Source organism: Rhinoderma darwinii, chromosome 7 (assembly GCF_050947455.1).
Source record: "Rhinoderma darwinii isolate aRhiDar2 chromosome 7, aRhiDar2.hap1, whole genome shotgun sequence".
In the NCBI taxonomy this organism is placed as follows: domain Eukaryota; kingdom Metazoa; phylum Chordata; class Amphibia; order Anura; family Rhinodermatidae; genus Rhinoderma; species Rhinoderma darwinii.
The window spans coordinates 57,045,653-57,063,268 of NC_134693.1; the positions used below are offsets into that span (position 1 = coordinate 57,045,653).

At 43.9% G+C, this 17,616-nt stretch overlaps 1 protein-coding gene across 2 annotated transcripts in view; it reads right to left on the minus strand.

The window, feature by feature from the left end:
- Positions 1-353: 353 nt before the first annotated feature.
- Positions 354-17,616, minus strand: part of LOC142657900 (complement factor H-related protein 4-like) — a 170,058-nt gene continuing 152,795 nt past the window's right edge. For both annotated transcript variants that reach the window (XM_075833423.1, XM_075833422.1), the window contains 4 exons: positions 9,655-9,825; positions 8,986-9,195; positions 3,456-3,641; positions 354-539 (listed from right to left, as the gene is read on the minus strand). In XM_075833423.1, coding sequence (XP_075689538.1) covers positions 535-539; positions 3,456-3,641; positions 8,986-9,195; positions 9,655-9,825 — 572 coding nt within the window. In that variant the 3' untranslated portion in view covers positions 354-534. The remainder of the gene's footprint in view (positions 540-3,455; positions 3,642-8,985; positions 9,196-9,654; positions 9,826-17,616) is intronic.

Below are 17,616 nucleotides of genomic sequence, written 5' to 3' on the forward strand. Positions count from 1 at the left end.
AGGGATTAACTGCATTTTGATATCTCTCTGATCCAGACCATTGCAGCGGGAGCAGGGCTATGTGTTACAGCAATGTTCCCTCTGCTGATTTTGCGGGTACATTGGCAGTACCCATAAGATTGTCATGACGAAAATGCAACTGATAGCCGACATATGCTGTGCAATTTCATAATGGGGTGGAAAGGGGTTAATATTAGTGTTTGTTTTGTGTTAAACATACTGCAGATAAAGTACATCACCGTAACAATTTTTAATGATATATATATATATATATATATACATATATATATATATATATATATATATATATATATATATATATATATATAATACTAATAATATATCTGTGCGAGTTTCTTTTATATTTTTATTTCTTGCCTGGAGATACACAGAAATAAAACAATACACAGTAAATGACTATGACTCTATGTAAGTGAATACATTTAGAAAATAAAAGCTGCTTGTCTATAGTTTTCATTGCAGGGATTTTCTTCTTGTTTTTCTAATGTTATATCTTGTGTGTATTTACTGTAATCACACTGAAAAAAGTAAAAAAAATAGAATTAGTGCTTTTGTATCTAAAATTCCAATAAGAAAATAAACTAAATAGTAACCCCTTCCAGACATTTGTCGTACGTATATGTCATGGAAAGCCAGTGCTTCCCGCAAAATGTCGTATACTTACGGCAAATGGATGTCACCGGCCCAGAAGCTGAGTCGGTGCCATCATCCCCAGATGTCAGCTGTATCTTACAGCTGACATCCTGTTGTAATGGAGGGGACCGAAGTTAGCTTCGATCCCCACCATTAACCCCCATTAAATGCAGTGGTCAAAAGCGATCTCTGCATTTAAGGTGTTTGCAGCTCATCGGCACCTCAGCAATGAAATCGCCGGGGTGTCGGTGGCTGCAATGGCAACCGGAGGCCTAATAGTGGCCTCCCAGTCTGTCTAGTATGGAATACTTCCAGCCCCCGCCCAGGGCTTTTTCTCACGTAGAAATGATTATTTCTGCTCCCTGTCACAGTACAGGATCGGACTGTAAATTATTAGGTTAATGACATGGGGACTGTGCTTTTAGCCCATTAATTGACGTGTGGCAGGCGGTAAGGGGTTAACATATGCGATCAAACATTTGATCTTCATTCAAACAGTATATAAAGAAAAAGGTGAGAAAAACCTCACAAAAATTTACTTTGCAATAGATTTCAATAACTGGCAACTTGTCAAGGCCAGACCATCCCAGCAAGTTCAGCCTGAGAGCAGAATGCAGATAAATAAATCTTTTTAGAGCCCCTGAATTCTATCATGGGACCTACAGGAAACACTACAGGATCTCACTACATGATGTGAAAGTGCATGAGTATAGCATTAGAAACAAGCCACACAAATTAAATCTACATAAAAGGTGTCACAGGAAGAAATCTTAGCTGTTAGAAAAAAAGATCAGGTCAAGACTGATAACAAGGTTTACAATAAAGTTAAAAGTGGAGGTGCAAATCTTTGTATAAGGGCTTATTCAGACGAACGGGATATACGTCCGTGCAACGCACGTGATTTTCACGCGCGTCGCACGGACCTATATTAGTCTATGGGGCAGTGCAGACAGTTGCGTGATTTTTCCGCAGCGTGAGTCTGCTGCGAAAAAGTCACGACATGTCTGTTCTTTGGGCGTATTTCGCGCATCACGCACCCATTGCAGTTAATGGGTGCGTGAAAATCATGCGCACCACACGGAAGCACTTCCGTGGGATGAGCGTGATTTGCGCAACAGCTGTGAAAAGGATGAATGAAAACAGAAAAGCACCACGTGCTTTTCTGTTTACAAACATCCAAACGGAGTGTCATAATGATGGCGGCTGCGCGAAAAGCACGCAGCCGCGCATCATACGGGGCTGACACACGGAGCTGTCAAGTGCCTATTGCGCGCCCAAAACGATGTGTTTTTTGCGCGGGCAAAACGCACACTCTCGTGTGATTCCGGCCTAAAGGTTGGGCCCTGCGGATTATTTCTTCTAGTAAACCCAAAAAACCGCAGTCTGATTTCAAGTCTTTTAATGCTAGAATTAATACCAACAACTGGGCAGAAAATTCAGAATCGAATGGTGCAAAAATTCCACTTAGACGTTACAGTGGAGGGCATAGAGATAAGGAGGACTTCTAGCAAGCACCAGGACTTCTGGAGCAATATGCTCTGGACAGACAAAGCAAAGATAGAGAGTTTTTTGGCCACAGTGCCAGAAGACATGTTTGGCGAAACCAAAGAAAGTATTTCACTAGAATCTGGTGATGGTAATGTTATGGTTTGAGGCTGGTTTCATTTCTAAAGTTTTAATCTGAGGTGAATGTGAACCTTGAAAGATGACGATAACCCTAAACATACCAGTAAATACACCAATAGGTGGCTAAAAAAAATGAATGGAGGGTTTTTAAATGGTCAAGTCAAAGCCTGGATTTTAATTGCATTGAGGTGATGTGGGAAAATTCTCAACGGAGGAGTGGGAAAAAATATCTCCAAGTCAAATGCCTGCTGTTGGTTGTTTCTGCCAAAGGGGGCAATATCAGATATTAGATTTAAAGGGATATCCAGGTTGTAAGAAGTTTTTACTAATGGCTGCAAATGTCCTGAAATAAAAAACAACAACAGTACTCACCTATCCTTTCCCACTGGCGATCCCTCCCAGTAAATGTTTACATGCAGGCAGCATGTGACTGCTGCAATCTATCGGAGGACTCAGTGATGACTAATTGTATTTCTGTCATCATGCCAGGAATACAACACATGATTGACTGCAGCGGTCACATGCTGCCTGCATGTAAACAATACAGAGAGGGCCGCCGGAGCGTCAGCGTTGATCGCTAGGGGAAAGAATAGGTGAGTTCTGGTTGTTTTTTTTAATTTCAGAACATTTGCATCAGTAAAAAAAATATTTCATCCCGGATAACTCCTTTAAAGGTTTATTAAATCAATTTGTTAGTGTTTTTTTTTTTATCAATTGTTCACCCTTTTTTATATACTGTTTTAATGAAGAGCAAATATTGATATATCTATACTGTACATGCAAAAACAAAAAACATTTTTGACATGACTGTATGTCTTGCATTTGATAAAAAAAAGTCTACAATACAGTTAAAAGTGGATGTGCAAATGTTCTGTATAAAGGTTTGGCCCTGAGGATTATTTCTTCTAGTAAGCTCAAGAAACCGCACGTCCTTTAATGCTGGAATTAATACCAACAACTGGGCAGAGAATTCAGCATCTAAAGGTGCAAAAATTCCACCTAGAAGCTACAGTGGAGGGCATAGAGAAAAGGAGGACTTCTAGCCAGGGCAAGACGTCAGAAGTCCTAAAATCCTTGAGAGCCCAGATATTGTGCACATCATTAGTCTTGAGGGAGTTTTAGGATAATTTGGTTTACCTTAAATATGGAAGTTGCAATGATTCTATTTCCTTTACCTGTACATTTCGGGTAAGCTATTCTTCCTTCAAAACATTTTCCCATTGGTTTATCACGACGACGATATCCATCCTTACATTTAAACGTGATATTTTCACCCTCCTCGTAGTATACTTCATTATTATGCACTTCATCCAATTCTAAGTTGTTTTCATCAACATAATCTTGATTTATACGGCATGTCTCTATGAAATCATATAGCAAACATGATGTTTACATGACAAAGTTCATATAAGGATCATTGTAAAAATCATTAATTAACATACAGTACATCATTAGCATATAATCCCCTATCATTTTATTTTCATTACATATATCAATGGCGCATTATAGGCTGAACTGTTTTATACTATATTGCAATAGGAGTTGGAGCTCCATGTATTTGCAACAAAACTTAAATTCTCTAGCTTCGTTTGCATAGTGTATTGTTCTGAATAGGCTATGGCACCAATAAGAAGACATCAAGATTATAAATGGCACAGATTTAGTGTTGGATTCCTTCAAGTTAAATCTCTGGAATAAAATTATACAACTCTATGGTCCGCACAGAACACCATAAGGCACATAGTCATGGTGATTCCCTTGTACAAAGATGCAGGGAACTGAGTGTCAATGTTCTCTCTAAGTCTTGGCAGCTCCTGAGCGGGGCAGTTAGGGAGCAGGGCAAGTCTCCATCAATGGTGGGTGATCTGATGACCAAAAGTAAACCCAGTAAATGCTAATAGCGCCACACAGACCCCCTATAGATAGCGCCACACAGACCCCCTGTAGATAGCTATGCACCCCCTCTCTGTAGATAGCGGCACACAGCCCCCTGTAGATAATGACATACAGCCCCCTTGTGTATACTGCCACACAGCAATCCCCCCTCCTCTTGTATATACTGCCACACAGCCTACCTCTAGATAAGCGCCACACAGCCCCCTGTAGATAGCGCCACACAGCCCCCTGTAGATAATGACATACAGCCCCCTTGTGTATACTGCCACGCAGCAATCCCCCCACCTCTTGTATATACTGCCACACAGCAATCCCCCTCCCCTTGTATATACTGCCACACAGCAACTCCCTCTCCCCTTGTATATACTGCCACACAGCAATCCTCCCTCCCCTTGCATATACTGTCACACAGCAATCCCCCCTACCCTTGTATATAATGTCACACTGCAATCCCCCACCCCTTGTTTATACTGCCACACAGCAATCCCCCTCCCCTTGTATATACTGCCACACAGCAATCCCCCTTCCCTTGTATATACTGCTAAAGAACAATCCCATCCCCTCGTATATACTGTCAAACAGCAATCCCCCTTCCCTTGTATATACTGCCACACAGCCTGTAAGGGTGTGTCCCTACTTACCTCTCTCCGGAGGACAGTGCAGGGACACGGGCTGTCGGGCGGCTGAAGTGGCTGCAGCTCCGGAAGAAGGAGCGTCTTGGGCGTCATGGCAACGGCCGCACTGCCGACAGCCATGACGCCTGGGCCGAACTCTCGCGCGGCGAGACTGGAAGAAGCAGGGGAAGCGCGGCAAACAAGAGAGGAGGAGCGGAGAGTGGCGCGAAAGAGGAGGAGGGAGGAGCAGAGCTGGGTGGGTGAAGAAGGAGCAGGACGGGAAGGAAACAGGAGAAAGGAGCAAGAGAGGAACCGAGAGTTAGAGATAAAGAGGAGAGGCGGTAGAGGCTGCTGGATTCGCAGCTGAAGACAAGAGGGTTGACAGTGTGGCAGCAGGAGGAGATTGAGAGGAGGAACGTGCCTCCCTGCAGTGGGACCGAACGACAGGAGTGCACCAACAGGAGGACTGCCTGAGCAAGAGAAGAGTGGGGCATCAGCATCCACTACAGGTACCAGCCACACACACACGTAGCCTAACTAGGACCCTCAGGCCTCCCCAGACAAAGTCCCATTAGCCGCAGTACTACCTGGCCCTCCAAGCGTAGTACGGTCCGCGCCTACCCTGGTTACCAAGTACACGGCTGTTGTACCCTGAATCAGGCCTAGTACCCTGCTCGCAACCTCCGTAATCGCGCCAGGGTCCCTGCATGGAACTGTTATTGCTAAAACACCGCATGTAACCCTGCATGGAACTGTTATTGCTAAAACACCGCATGTAACCCCGCATGGAACTGTTATTGATAAAGCACCGCATGTAACCTTGCATAGAACTGTTATATATGAAGCTTGTTGGGGCAGGAGCAGACAGAAGGAACGGTCGGGTTGACGGGACTTTGTTGGACTATTAGCCGTACGCCGTGTACCTCGTAGCGTCAGCTCGCCAGTTCAGTTGCGTCCAAGGGGGTTCACCGTTGGGACCACCGACTGAGGAGAGAGAGGGTTTGTCATGAAAGGTAGCGGATAGCTCCGCCAGGACCCGTGACGGTCCTAGTAGGTACGGTAGATCGCTGATTCCCACGACGCGACCCGTGGGCCGAGAGTGTGACTCTTACCCTAGGGTAGGCTGTCGGTAGCGGGTAGCTCCCGCCGTGACTGACAGCGGCGTGTCCGTAGCCAAGCCTGGCAACGTGGGGTCAGGCACAACCTCTCTCCAGGGGACTTCCAGCGGGATCGAAGTCCCCAACCTCAGGGTTCCTGTCTGCTCTAATAAAGGAAAGTGTCTGTACGTGTTATCGCTGCAGAGAAGTTCGAGTTGGAGAGAAGAGAGAAATCTTTGTACGTGTTTATAACAGTAAAGGAGTTGTACCAAGAAGTGTGTCTCATGAATTGTGTTACCGACAGTGGGGATCCCTCCTACAAGCCCCCACCCCTTGTATATACAGCCACAGAGCAATCCCCCTCCTCTTGTATATACTGCCACATAGCAATACCCCTCCCCTTGTATATACTGCCACACAGCCACCTCCCCTGTATATACTGTCACAGCAATCCCCCCTCCCCTTGTATAAGGTGCTACACAGCAATCCCCCCTGAATATACTGCTACACAGCCCCCCTTCCCATTGTATATACTGCCACACAGCCCCCTCCCCTTGTATATACTGTCAAACAGCAATCCACCCTCCCCATGTACAGTGGAGGAAATAAGTATTTGATCCCTTGCTGATTTTGTAAGTTTGCCCACTGTCAAAGAAATGAACAATCTAGAATTTTTAGGCTAGGTTAATTTTACCAGTGAGAGATAGATTATATAAAAAAAAATAAAACAAATCACATAGTCAAAATTATATATATTTATTTGCATTGTGCACAGAGAAATAAGTATTTGATCCCCTACCAACCACTAAGAGTTCAGCCTCCTCCAGACCAGTTACACGCTCCAAATCAACTTGGTGCCTGCATTAAAGACAGCTGTCTTAAATGGTCACCTGTATAAAAGACTCCTGTCCACAGACTCAATTAATCAGTCTGACTCTAACCTCTACAACATGGGCGAGACCAAAGAGCTTTCTAAGGATGTCAGGGACAAGATCATAGACCTGCACAAGGCTGGAATGGGCTACAAAACCATAAGTAAGACGCTGGGTGAGAAGGAGACAACTGTTGGTGCAATAGTAAGAAAATGGAAGACATACAAAATGACTGTCAATCGACATCGATCTGGGGCTCCATGCAAAATCTCACCTCGTGGGGTATCCTTGATCCTGAGGAAGGTGAGAGCTCAGCCGAAAACTACACGGGGGGAACTTGTTAATGATCTCAAGGCAGCTGGGACCACAGTCAGCAAGAAAACCATTGGTAACACATTACGCCGTAATGGATTAAAATCCTGCAGTGCCCGCAAGGTCCCCCTGCTCAAGAAGGCACATGTACAGGCCCGTCTGAAGTTTGCAAATGCACATCTGGATGAATCTGAGAGTGATTGGGAGAAGGTGCTGTGGTCAGATGAGACTAAAATTGAGCTCTTTAGCATTAACTCAACTCGCCGTGTTTGGAGGAAGAGAAATGCTGCCTATGACCCAAAGAACACCGTCCCCACTGTCAAGCATGGAGGTGGAAACATTATGTTTTGGGGGTGTTTCTCTGCTAAGGGCACAGGACTACTTCACCGCATCAATGGGAGAATAGATGGAGCCATGTACCGTCAAATCCTGAGTGACAACCTCCTTCCCTCCACAGGACATTAAAAATGGCTCGTGGCTGGGTCTTCCAGCACGACAATGACCCGAAACATACAGCCAAGGCAACAAAGGAGTGGCTCAAAAAGAAGCACATTAAGGTCATGGAGAGGCCTAGCCAGTCTCCAGACCTTAATCCCATTGAAAACTTATGGAGGGAGCTGAAGATCCGAGTTGCCAAGCGACAGCCTCGAAATCTTAATGATTTACAGATGATCTGCAAAGAGGAGTGGTCCAAAATTCCATCTAACATGTGTGCAAACCTCATCATCAACTACAAAAACCGTCTGACTGTTGTGCTTGCCAACAAGGGTTATGCCACCAAGTATTAAGTCTTGTTTGCCAAAGGGATCAAATACTTATTTCTCTGTGCACAATGCAAATAAATATATATAATTTTGACAATGTGATGTTCTGTTTTTTTTTTTTTATATATAATCTATCTCTCACTGGTAAAATTAACCTAGCCTAAAAATTCTTGATTGTTCATTTCTTTGACAGTGGGCAAACTTACAAAATCAGCAAGGGATCAAATACTTATTTCCTTCACTGTATATACTGCCACACAGCCCCCTCCCCTTGTATATACTGCCACACAGCAATCCCCCCTATCCTTGTATATACTGGCACACAGCATTCCCCCCTCCCCTTGTATATGGTGCTACACAGCCATCCCCACCTGTATATAGTGCTACACAACCCCCATCTCCCCTTGTACATAGTGCAACACAGCCCCCCTTCCCCTTGTATATACTGATACACAGACCCCATGTATATACTGCCACACAGCAATCCCCCCTCCCCTTGTATATAGTGCTACACAGCCCCCTCTCCCCTTGTATATACTGCCACACAGCAATCCCCTCCTGTATATTACCACACAGCCTCCTCAAAAAAACAAAAGATTGTACTTACCTTGCCCCGCTCCCGCAACGGACAGAGCGCTGCACTGCCTCTCTGGCGGGATGCATGCGCGGACCGACGTGATGAAGTGATGTCATCACGCCAGCCTGCGCAGGGAGTCCTCCCAGTGCCTTACAGGCTGCAGGCCTAACGTGGCCTGCAGCCTATAGTATTCATTTGTATCTGCGTCCTGAGGACGCACATATAAGTGAATGTGGCTGTCGCTAGCACTGGAGCCCCCACCGGTGCTAGCGACGCCACTGCATCCGCCCGCCGCACGTGACAGCGGGCTTTAAACTTTAGTTAGTGGGCGGACTGTGGAAGGTGCGCGAAGTGCAGCTGCGCACCTTATAGGGAACACTGCTGAGTATGCCAGCATAAGACACTTGTGTCTGCTGTGTACATGAGGCCTTAGCTTGAGTTTAAACTCAAAGCTTTAACTACATTGGTTGCAAATGTTCTTGCAACTGCTTCTATAGAAAACCACTACTGCGGTTGTTGCATGCAGTTTTAAATGCTACAGTTTCGAGTCAATGGGTGAAAAATGATGCTTACTTCCAGAAAAACATCTGGGATACCTAAACGTCCCATCATAACATTCAATCACCAAAGGTGCTTGATTCGGTCGTCTAAACCCTGTCTTGCAGGTAACACTTAATTCCGTCTCATGTTTATAATTTTTATCAAGAATATTTTTAGGATTATCAGATGATTGTAACTCAATGTTGCCTTTTGCAAGGTCTTCAGAGGAGATTTTGCATGGACCTGAAAGAAAAGTAAAAGGGAAAATTATTTTTAGTTTTTAATTCTATTACAACCCACACAGTGGCCCACATTTATCAATATTTTTAGGCTAGTTTTTGTCATAAAATGTGACTCTTCAAAAGTTGCATTCTGACGTTTTAAATGCACACACCATATTTTGCGGCTTCTCTCCTCATTAGTCAAAATTTGGAAAGTGATGATAAAAGTGGCGACTTCTCCAAGGAGATTTAGTTTAGACCATATTTACTAACTAAACTAAGCACAAATATAAGGCGCAAATTTATGCCTGCTTAGATACAATTTTTTGACTGTCGGAGAGGTCAAAATTCAGCGCGTTCTTTCCACTAATAAATTTGGCACAAATCACTCCAACTACCTCCTCCACATTGGTGTAAAATACGCCAGTCTCAGTAAATGCAGTCCACTATTTCTAAGTCTCTAATTTAATATTGTACTTACTTTGACATACTGGTAGATCAGTCCATTGACTATTCTCACATTTAACAATTATAGGACCATTTATTACATAGTCCTCATTGCACTCAAATTCCACATATGAGCCTGAGTCATAACTGGCTTGTTGTTCATCTTTTATTAATCCGTTTAGGATTTGTGGGGCCCCGCAACTTCCTATAGGATAAAATGAAAGGAATTTTAGAACTAGTTACAGCTCATAGATAAGTATGCATTGCTCTTGTGATGAATACATAACCATAGTTATCAGATTGACAACAATTCTGGTCATTGATTGCAAGGATATTTTCCAGACAGTTTAAAGTCTTTACTGGAGAGATACCCCTCATTTCACTGCCCCTTACCTTGTCATCCAGGGATTGCATGTGTTTACCTATTTCAAAGAGTTTACAAATGAAATTCAAGTGGCGTATACTATAATTGAAGTCATGGTATGTCTCTTCATTGTATAATGTCTCCCTCCTCAGCACGGTTGACACAGAAATCACAGGGGCCCATAGCAAAACTTAGTATGGGAATCCACTGAGCACTAAGAGTTTTGCTATGGGTCCCAATGATTTTTGTGTTTCCCCTTCTGGGGAGCGAGACATTTTACAATAAAGAGACATATGACTACTCTTACATCAATAAACAAAAGTTTACTTTTTTATTTTTTTAACATTGAATTTTTATTATAACAAAGGGAAATACACATAAAAGTAGTTGCATGGTATAAAAAGAAATGCAACACCTAATGAAGCAATAAAAAAATATATAGTATAAACATGTATGCAAAATACTGTAAGAGATTTCTGCATGCTATTTTACAATTGCCCCCCCCCCTCCCCCGCAAAAATGAAAAAAAGAAAAAAAAGAGGAAAAAATAATAGGGAATCCAGGGAATAAGGGTACAATAAAAAAGCGAAAGAAAATAAAACATGCAACAATTGTTCCATAAATGTATGTAAATATGGACAAAGTGAATACCAATCTTAAAAACATATTTGGTTTAGGAAGAAAATCTTTCACTATTATTGTGAAATTATAATTCTATTGTGGGGTAACTTGAGACAAATGCCCCATTGTTTGAAGATTTTTTTAGGATTATTAAGATTATTATTACTGGAGTTTATTATCTCCGCTAACAGGGGTCGACTCGGATTCATCCATAATTTTGCAATTTTGGCCTGGTTGCAATTAAATTGAGGGTAATGATAGTTTTGTGTTCATAGGGAAAAACATCTAAATTAATAGTCAAAGGCATTGGGAATTCGTTAATGTTATAGAGTAACCACAAAACTGAGAAAGTCCCCAATTGTTTTCTATAAGAGAATCATTTCCCTGCATTCCCACCAAATAAGTTTCAAATCAGCATTAAAGTTAAAAAGTCTGTGAGGAGTTAAATACCATCTATATATATAATTTTTCGTTTGTTTTCCAAATGTTTATTGCATTTAGAAACTTTGAAAATTGCAGAGAAGGATTCTTGCCATTGCTTATGAGAAATTGACAGACAAATCACCTTCCCATTTTTGGAGCAAAGAAGGGGTAGGAGATGAATTGGCATCTAATAATAGTTGATAGCTTATTGATAGGCCTTCAATCTGAAGTGATGGGTTATGAAGTAATGTAGAAAGGCAAAATAGAATGCAAGAAATAGGTATCTTCCAGTTGGATGTTACAAGTCTAATTTGCAAGTATTTAAAAAAAACTCTGTTTTAGGAATATGGTATTTGTCCTGAATTGCTGAGAATGTAAGTAAACCATTGTGATCACCTACATAAGTTATGCCTAGAAGAACCTACAAGTCCAATTTCAAGATGGGAATAACCAAACAGAGGCATGATCTAGCAGCCATTCACGACAGGCAGACCTGGGGGCCTATATTAGGCCCCCGAATGCCATCGGAGACACAGACACTCGGCGATCTTATCGCTGGGTGTCAGTGAGATGAGAGCTCCCTCCCTCTCTCCAAAACCACTCAGATGCGGTACACACTATTCAGCACCGCATCTGAAGGGTTAAACGGGTGAGATCGATACTAATATTGATCTCACCTGGTCGAGCAGGGACGCTCCCAGCCCTCAGCTACCTCTGGCAGCTGAGAGCAGGGAGATTTGACAGCTCCCTGCTCTGTTTACTTATTCCGATGCAGCGACGTAAAAAGTCTATTGCATCGGAATAAGGGCCGTTAGTGACCGACATAAAAACACTATGGGCTGGTCACTAACGGGTTAAATGTGGAGCCAGAATGTGATTAAGGCCAAACGCACATGTGTATTACGCGCCAACATTTTAGTGTGGCAAATCAACAGCGTAAAACAGTACCAGCAAAGTAAATGAGATTCCCAAAAATCTCATCCACACGTTGCAGATTCTTTTCTGCACGTAAATTGACCTGCGGTGAATATTTAAAAATCCAAGCAAGTCAATTTATCTTGTGTTTACGCTTGCGAAATGTATCTGACTAGTTTGAAAAAAAAAACGCACCAAAATCCGTAGCATAAAACGCCACCTTTTTCCGCATCAAAATGTAAAAACCGCACCTAAAAACGCTATATTAGGTGTGGATTTTACCTTCGGAATTATCTAATAGTTTGGGCGTAACTAATAGGCTGTATGCCAGCATGGTGCACTACATGTAACCGTGTGACTGGCACACTTAGGGTATGTTCACACAGAGTGTTTTCAGACGTTTTTCTGGCCATAAACGTCCCGAAAAACGGAAGCAGAACGCCTTTAAACATCTGCCCATTGATTCCAATGGGAAAAACAGCGTTCTGTTCCGTTTTTTTTCGCGACCGTATTGCAAAACGGCAGCGTAAAAAAACGGCCAGGAAAAAAATTTGCATGTCACTTCTTCAGCCGTTATTGGAGCCATTTTTCATAGACTCTATAGAAAAACAGCTCCAAAAACGGCCGTAAAAAACTCAGCGAAATTCGAAGGTGGCTTAAAAAACGTCTGAAAATCAGGAGCTGTTTTCCCTTGAAAACAGCTCCGTATTTTCAGATGTTTTTTTTTTTAACATTCTTTATTTATGTTCTTTTTTTTATCAAAAAGAAAACAAAACAAACAAGGATTGTACAGCAAGACAGAAAATATACTCATCCATCATACATATTCGGCAAATAGAAATAAAGAGAAAACAAAAGCAAGTCAAAACAAATAAAACAATACGTATTATGCATATAACACTTCCATACAATGCAACACAGTCCTCTGTACCAGCAGAGAAGAAACAAATAAGGTGAACAAGATACATGGATATGGGGAATACATAGCAATACATCTCAATTGATACTGACAATGCATCCAGGACAGTGGGCACCACAACAGACGGCTCCAGAACCATGACACACGAGAAGGCGTAAATTCCATACTCCATCGGAGAGAGGATAAAGGAACTAGGCAGAACCAGAGGACCCGTACTACAGCTACCAGTACGGATCAAGCCAATTCCCCCCCTCTGAAATATCCCATGAGGCCTACGCGTAAAGTAAATAATCGTCCGACTCACAGAACGCCCGCCATTCCTGCCAGACCAATCTCCCTGACCCTGGATTCTCTTGCTGGGCCTGTGTTGCCTCCTCCATTCCCTGCAGATGTAAAATCTCCTGGAACCAATCAGTAATGGTGGGCACGCTACTGGTCTTCCATAACCTTCTCGGCCTTTTGGCTAAGATCAAGTGTAGTACCTGCTCAAGCTGAGGTTAGTAATCATCCCTGCCGGTGGTTGATGGGCCATCGTAGGGGGATGACAGAACGCCGAGGTGAGGGCAGGGAACCGCAACGGTCATCGCTCTGGTGTACGCATTTGGTTTAAAGGTACCATTTGTAGGTGACCAGGCGACCGCCGGATCGAGGTCAGGAGGTCGGGTAGTTTGAAAGCCCGAGTTGCTATGTGCCCCAGGGCTGGTGACCCTGGGGTGCCCTAACTCACTGGGGGTGGGATCCCACTGAGTGAAGGCACATTTGCACGCACTCTTCTTTCACACTTCCTTGGTTTAAAGGTACCATTTGTAGGTGACCAGGCGACCGCCGGATCGAGGTCAGGAGGTCGGGTAGTTTGAAAGCCCGAGTTGCTATGTGCCCCAGGGCTGGTGACCCTGGGGTGCCCTAACTCACTGGGGGTGGGATCCCACTGAGTGAAGGCACATTTGCACGCACTCTTCTTTCACACTTCTAAGCACACACCTTTTTTCTCCCGGCCTTCTGGCTGGGAGATGAGGATTTTTTTTATACCTGGCGGATGTCCAGGCTGTATCACAGCGCACATCCACTTATTTAATTTTGTTTTTCACTGTGTGTTTGTCACGTTTGTCACAAGGATTTTGGGATGCGGTGCTCTTTTGGGACCCTCCTGAGGTCTAGGGGGAAAATGTGTGGCCTTCTGGTTCCGTTTTCCCCTGCAACCCGGCCTCCCTTCTTTGGAGGGGAGGTGCACCTTTGATGCAGGCTCCTAGGTGGACACTGGGGTGGCAGCCCAGGTAGAAGCCTAGGAGTGTGTTTGGGTCTCCCTAAGCTTCGGCGAGGGGGGATCATCGATCCTTGATCCTCTAGGCCTATGGCTTGGAGGGTCGAGGAATGGTTATGCGGGGCCTCTCTCTTTTAAGAGAAGGGCTGCGATAGACCGCATCCTTGTGCACTTTTTGTGTGGCACCTCTGCACTTTTTATGCACTTGGGTGATAGAAAGCACACTCGGGCTTTCAATAAAAAAAAACTGGTCTTCCATAACCGTGGAATAACCATGCGTGCTGCGATTAGTTTCATGGGCCTTGCAAGAGATGGAGAAGCTATGGCACAGGGCAAAAGCTTTCGACCAGTCAGCCAGCGACGGAGGCGAAGTAAGCTCCCTCTCCCACCCTTTCACAAAGGAAGGTGGAACATCGTTAGTTAAATCCTGCAAACACTTATAGATGAGGGAGATAGTTCTCTCCGGAGGGGAAGAAGCAACAGATAGCTGCTCCATCGATGTTAGATCCCTGTGCAAAGACAGCCTCGCCTTGTTAGCAGTATAGAAATGTTGCCCCCTCAAAAAGTACCACCGCCCAACCGATGATCTCTCCAGCTCCGGGACAAGTGCCTCAAAAGACTTCAAGCCCCGACTCGTCAGTACATGGCGAAAAGTCAGTGGCGAGGGTCTGGATGAAAAGGCCAAGAAGGTGGGCTGCTTCCCAGGTGGAAAATCCACATTATGGGATACCGTCACCAACGGACCATCGGGAGGAATCCCTATAGCCAGAGCTCGGTAACGTTTATACGGGAGTACCACTTGTCCCGCAACCAAAGGGAGCAGAACATTCTCCCGCCCCTTAAAGTATCTCAACCGAAGCCACGGAAGTGCAGTAAGAGGGACCGACGCCAAAATATTCTCCAGTCTCACCCACAACTTAGAGTCCGCATGCTGGAACCAGTCCAAGATTTGAGCACTCACCGCCGCAAAGTAATAGGCCAGACAGTCAGGTAATCCTAGCCCCCCTCTCCGCTTGTTCTTGAAAAGGATAACTTTCGCTATCCTCGGCGGTCTACCACGCCAAACAAACCTAGCCAGTGCTTTGTTTAACTGAAGAAAAAAAAATATGGGCAAGACACACGGGACCGTCTGGAAAAGATACATCAACCGTGGCAGGATATTCATCTTTACCACATTTATCCTACCCAGCCAAGAAAAATCCTTGGCTTCCCACTTAGCCAGGTCAGCTCTAAGAGTCTGAAGAATAGGCAGGAAATTAAGAGAATAGGAGTCCACAAGAGCCACAGGTATCCGCACCCCTAAATATTTCAACGAGCCAGACTTCCATGAAAAAGAATAATTACTACGCACCTGATGAGTTTCCGACCCCGACAAGGAGATATTCATGGCCTCACTTTTAGACATATTCATCTTATAACTACTAAAATAGCTATACGTTCGGATGGCTTTCATCAAAGGCGGCAATGATAGGTGTGGACGTGTAATATAGAATAATAAGTCATCAGCGAACGCAGACACCTTAAAATGCATATCACCAACCTGAACCCCCCTTATGTCAGCATTATTCCGTACTGCTACCAAAAGATGCTCCATCAATACCGCAAATAGCAGGGGTGACAGTGGACAGCCCTGTCGAGTCCCATTACCAAACCTAAATGGAGCAGAAAGAAATCCATTAACCTTAATACTCGCCTGGGGATGATTGTAAAGGGACATGATACGCGTCAACATTAACCGACCCACTCCCATCTGGCCAAGAGCCGCCTCCAGAAACCCCCAATCCACCCGATCAAAGGCCTTCTCCGCATCCAGCGACAAAAGCATACAGGGAATGCTACTCTTCGTCACGTGATGAATCAGGCAGAAGGTCTTCAGCGTATTATCTCTGGCTTCGCGCCTTGGGACAAACCCCACTTGATCCAGGTGAATCAGGGACCCCAGGAACCCGGCCAGTCTATTCGCTATCAACTTTGCATACATCTTAGCATCCATGTTGATGAGAGAGATTGGCCTATAGTTCGCACAATATTGCGAATCCCTACCCTCTTTCGGGATGACCGTGATATGAGCCTGAAAAAAACGAATCAGGGAACCTCACCTGTTCCGAAATGGAATTAAACGACTCCTGCAACGACGGTACCAATTCCTCTGCAAGTGACTTGTAAAAGCCCGCAGTGTACCCATCGGGCACCGGACTCTTCCCCGCTGGTAAAGCCTTAATAACCTGCAGTAACTCCTCTCTAGTGAATGGTAAATCCAGGCCCAAAGCCTCCTCTGGAGACAACCGAGGCAACGCAGTGTCCCTAATATACTCAGATAAAGAGAGCAGCGGTTCGGGAGGAACATTTCCCAGAGTAGGAGAGGGCAGGTTATAAAGCGAGGAATAATACTCACAGAAGGCCGATGCTATATCCTCCGTCTTAAACGCCAGCTCCCCCGCTACAGTTCGTACCGAGGGTATGAAGGAAGTCGCCCCCCGCTCACGCATCGCCCTCGCCAACGCCCTCCCCGCCTTATTACCCCACTCATAATAATAGCCGGAGCACACCTGACGTAGCCGAGCACTATTCCTGTCCAGCAGAAGTTTATTCTCATGACGAGTCTTAGTCAGTTCCTGAAGAGTGCGTTCTTGTAGCGTCTGCTTATGCTGGGATTCTAGGGACTGCACCCTAACTAGAAGCGCCTGCAGCTTCGCCCCCCTCTCCCTCTTAACCCCTTAATGACCAGCCTATTTTACCGAGCCATTTTTTACGTTTTTCCATCGTCGCATTCCAAGAGCTATAACCCTTTTATTTTTGCGTCGACATAGCTGTATAAGGTCTTGTTTTTTGCGGGACAAGTTGTACTTTTTAATAGCACCATTTTGGGGGACATATTATTTATTGATTAACTTTTATTAACTTTTTTTTGGGGGGGAATAGAAAAAAACCTGAAATTTTGCCACTCTTTTTCGCGTCTTAAATCAACGGTGTTTACCGTGTGATATAACTAACACCATAACTTTATTCAGCGGGTTGTTACGATTACAACAATACCAAATTTATATAGTTTTTGTATGTTTTACTACTTTTACACAGTAAAAACGCTTTTTTTTCAAAATTATTTGTTTTTGTGTCTCCATATTTGAAGAGCCGTAACGTTTTCATTTTTTCGCCGATGCGGTTGTATGAGGGCTTTTTTTTTGCAGGAAGACTTGTCGTTTTTATTGGTACAATTTTTGAGTAGATGCGACTTTTTGATCACTTTTTATAAAAAAAATTTAAAGTCAGGATTCACAGAAAACAGCAATTTTTCCATAGTTTTTCATTAAATTTTTTACGGCGTTCACCGTGCGGGTTAAATAATGTTATAGATTTATAGTCGGGGTCGTTACGGACGCGGCGATATCAAATATGTGTAACTTTTTTACTTTATTTTGTTTTTTTAATAGTAAAGCATTGTGTAAGGGGAAAAGCTGGGTTTTTCATTTTTTTTCAAATTTTTTTTTTCATT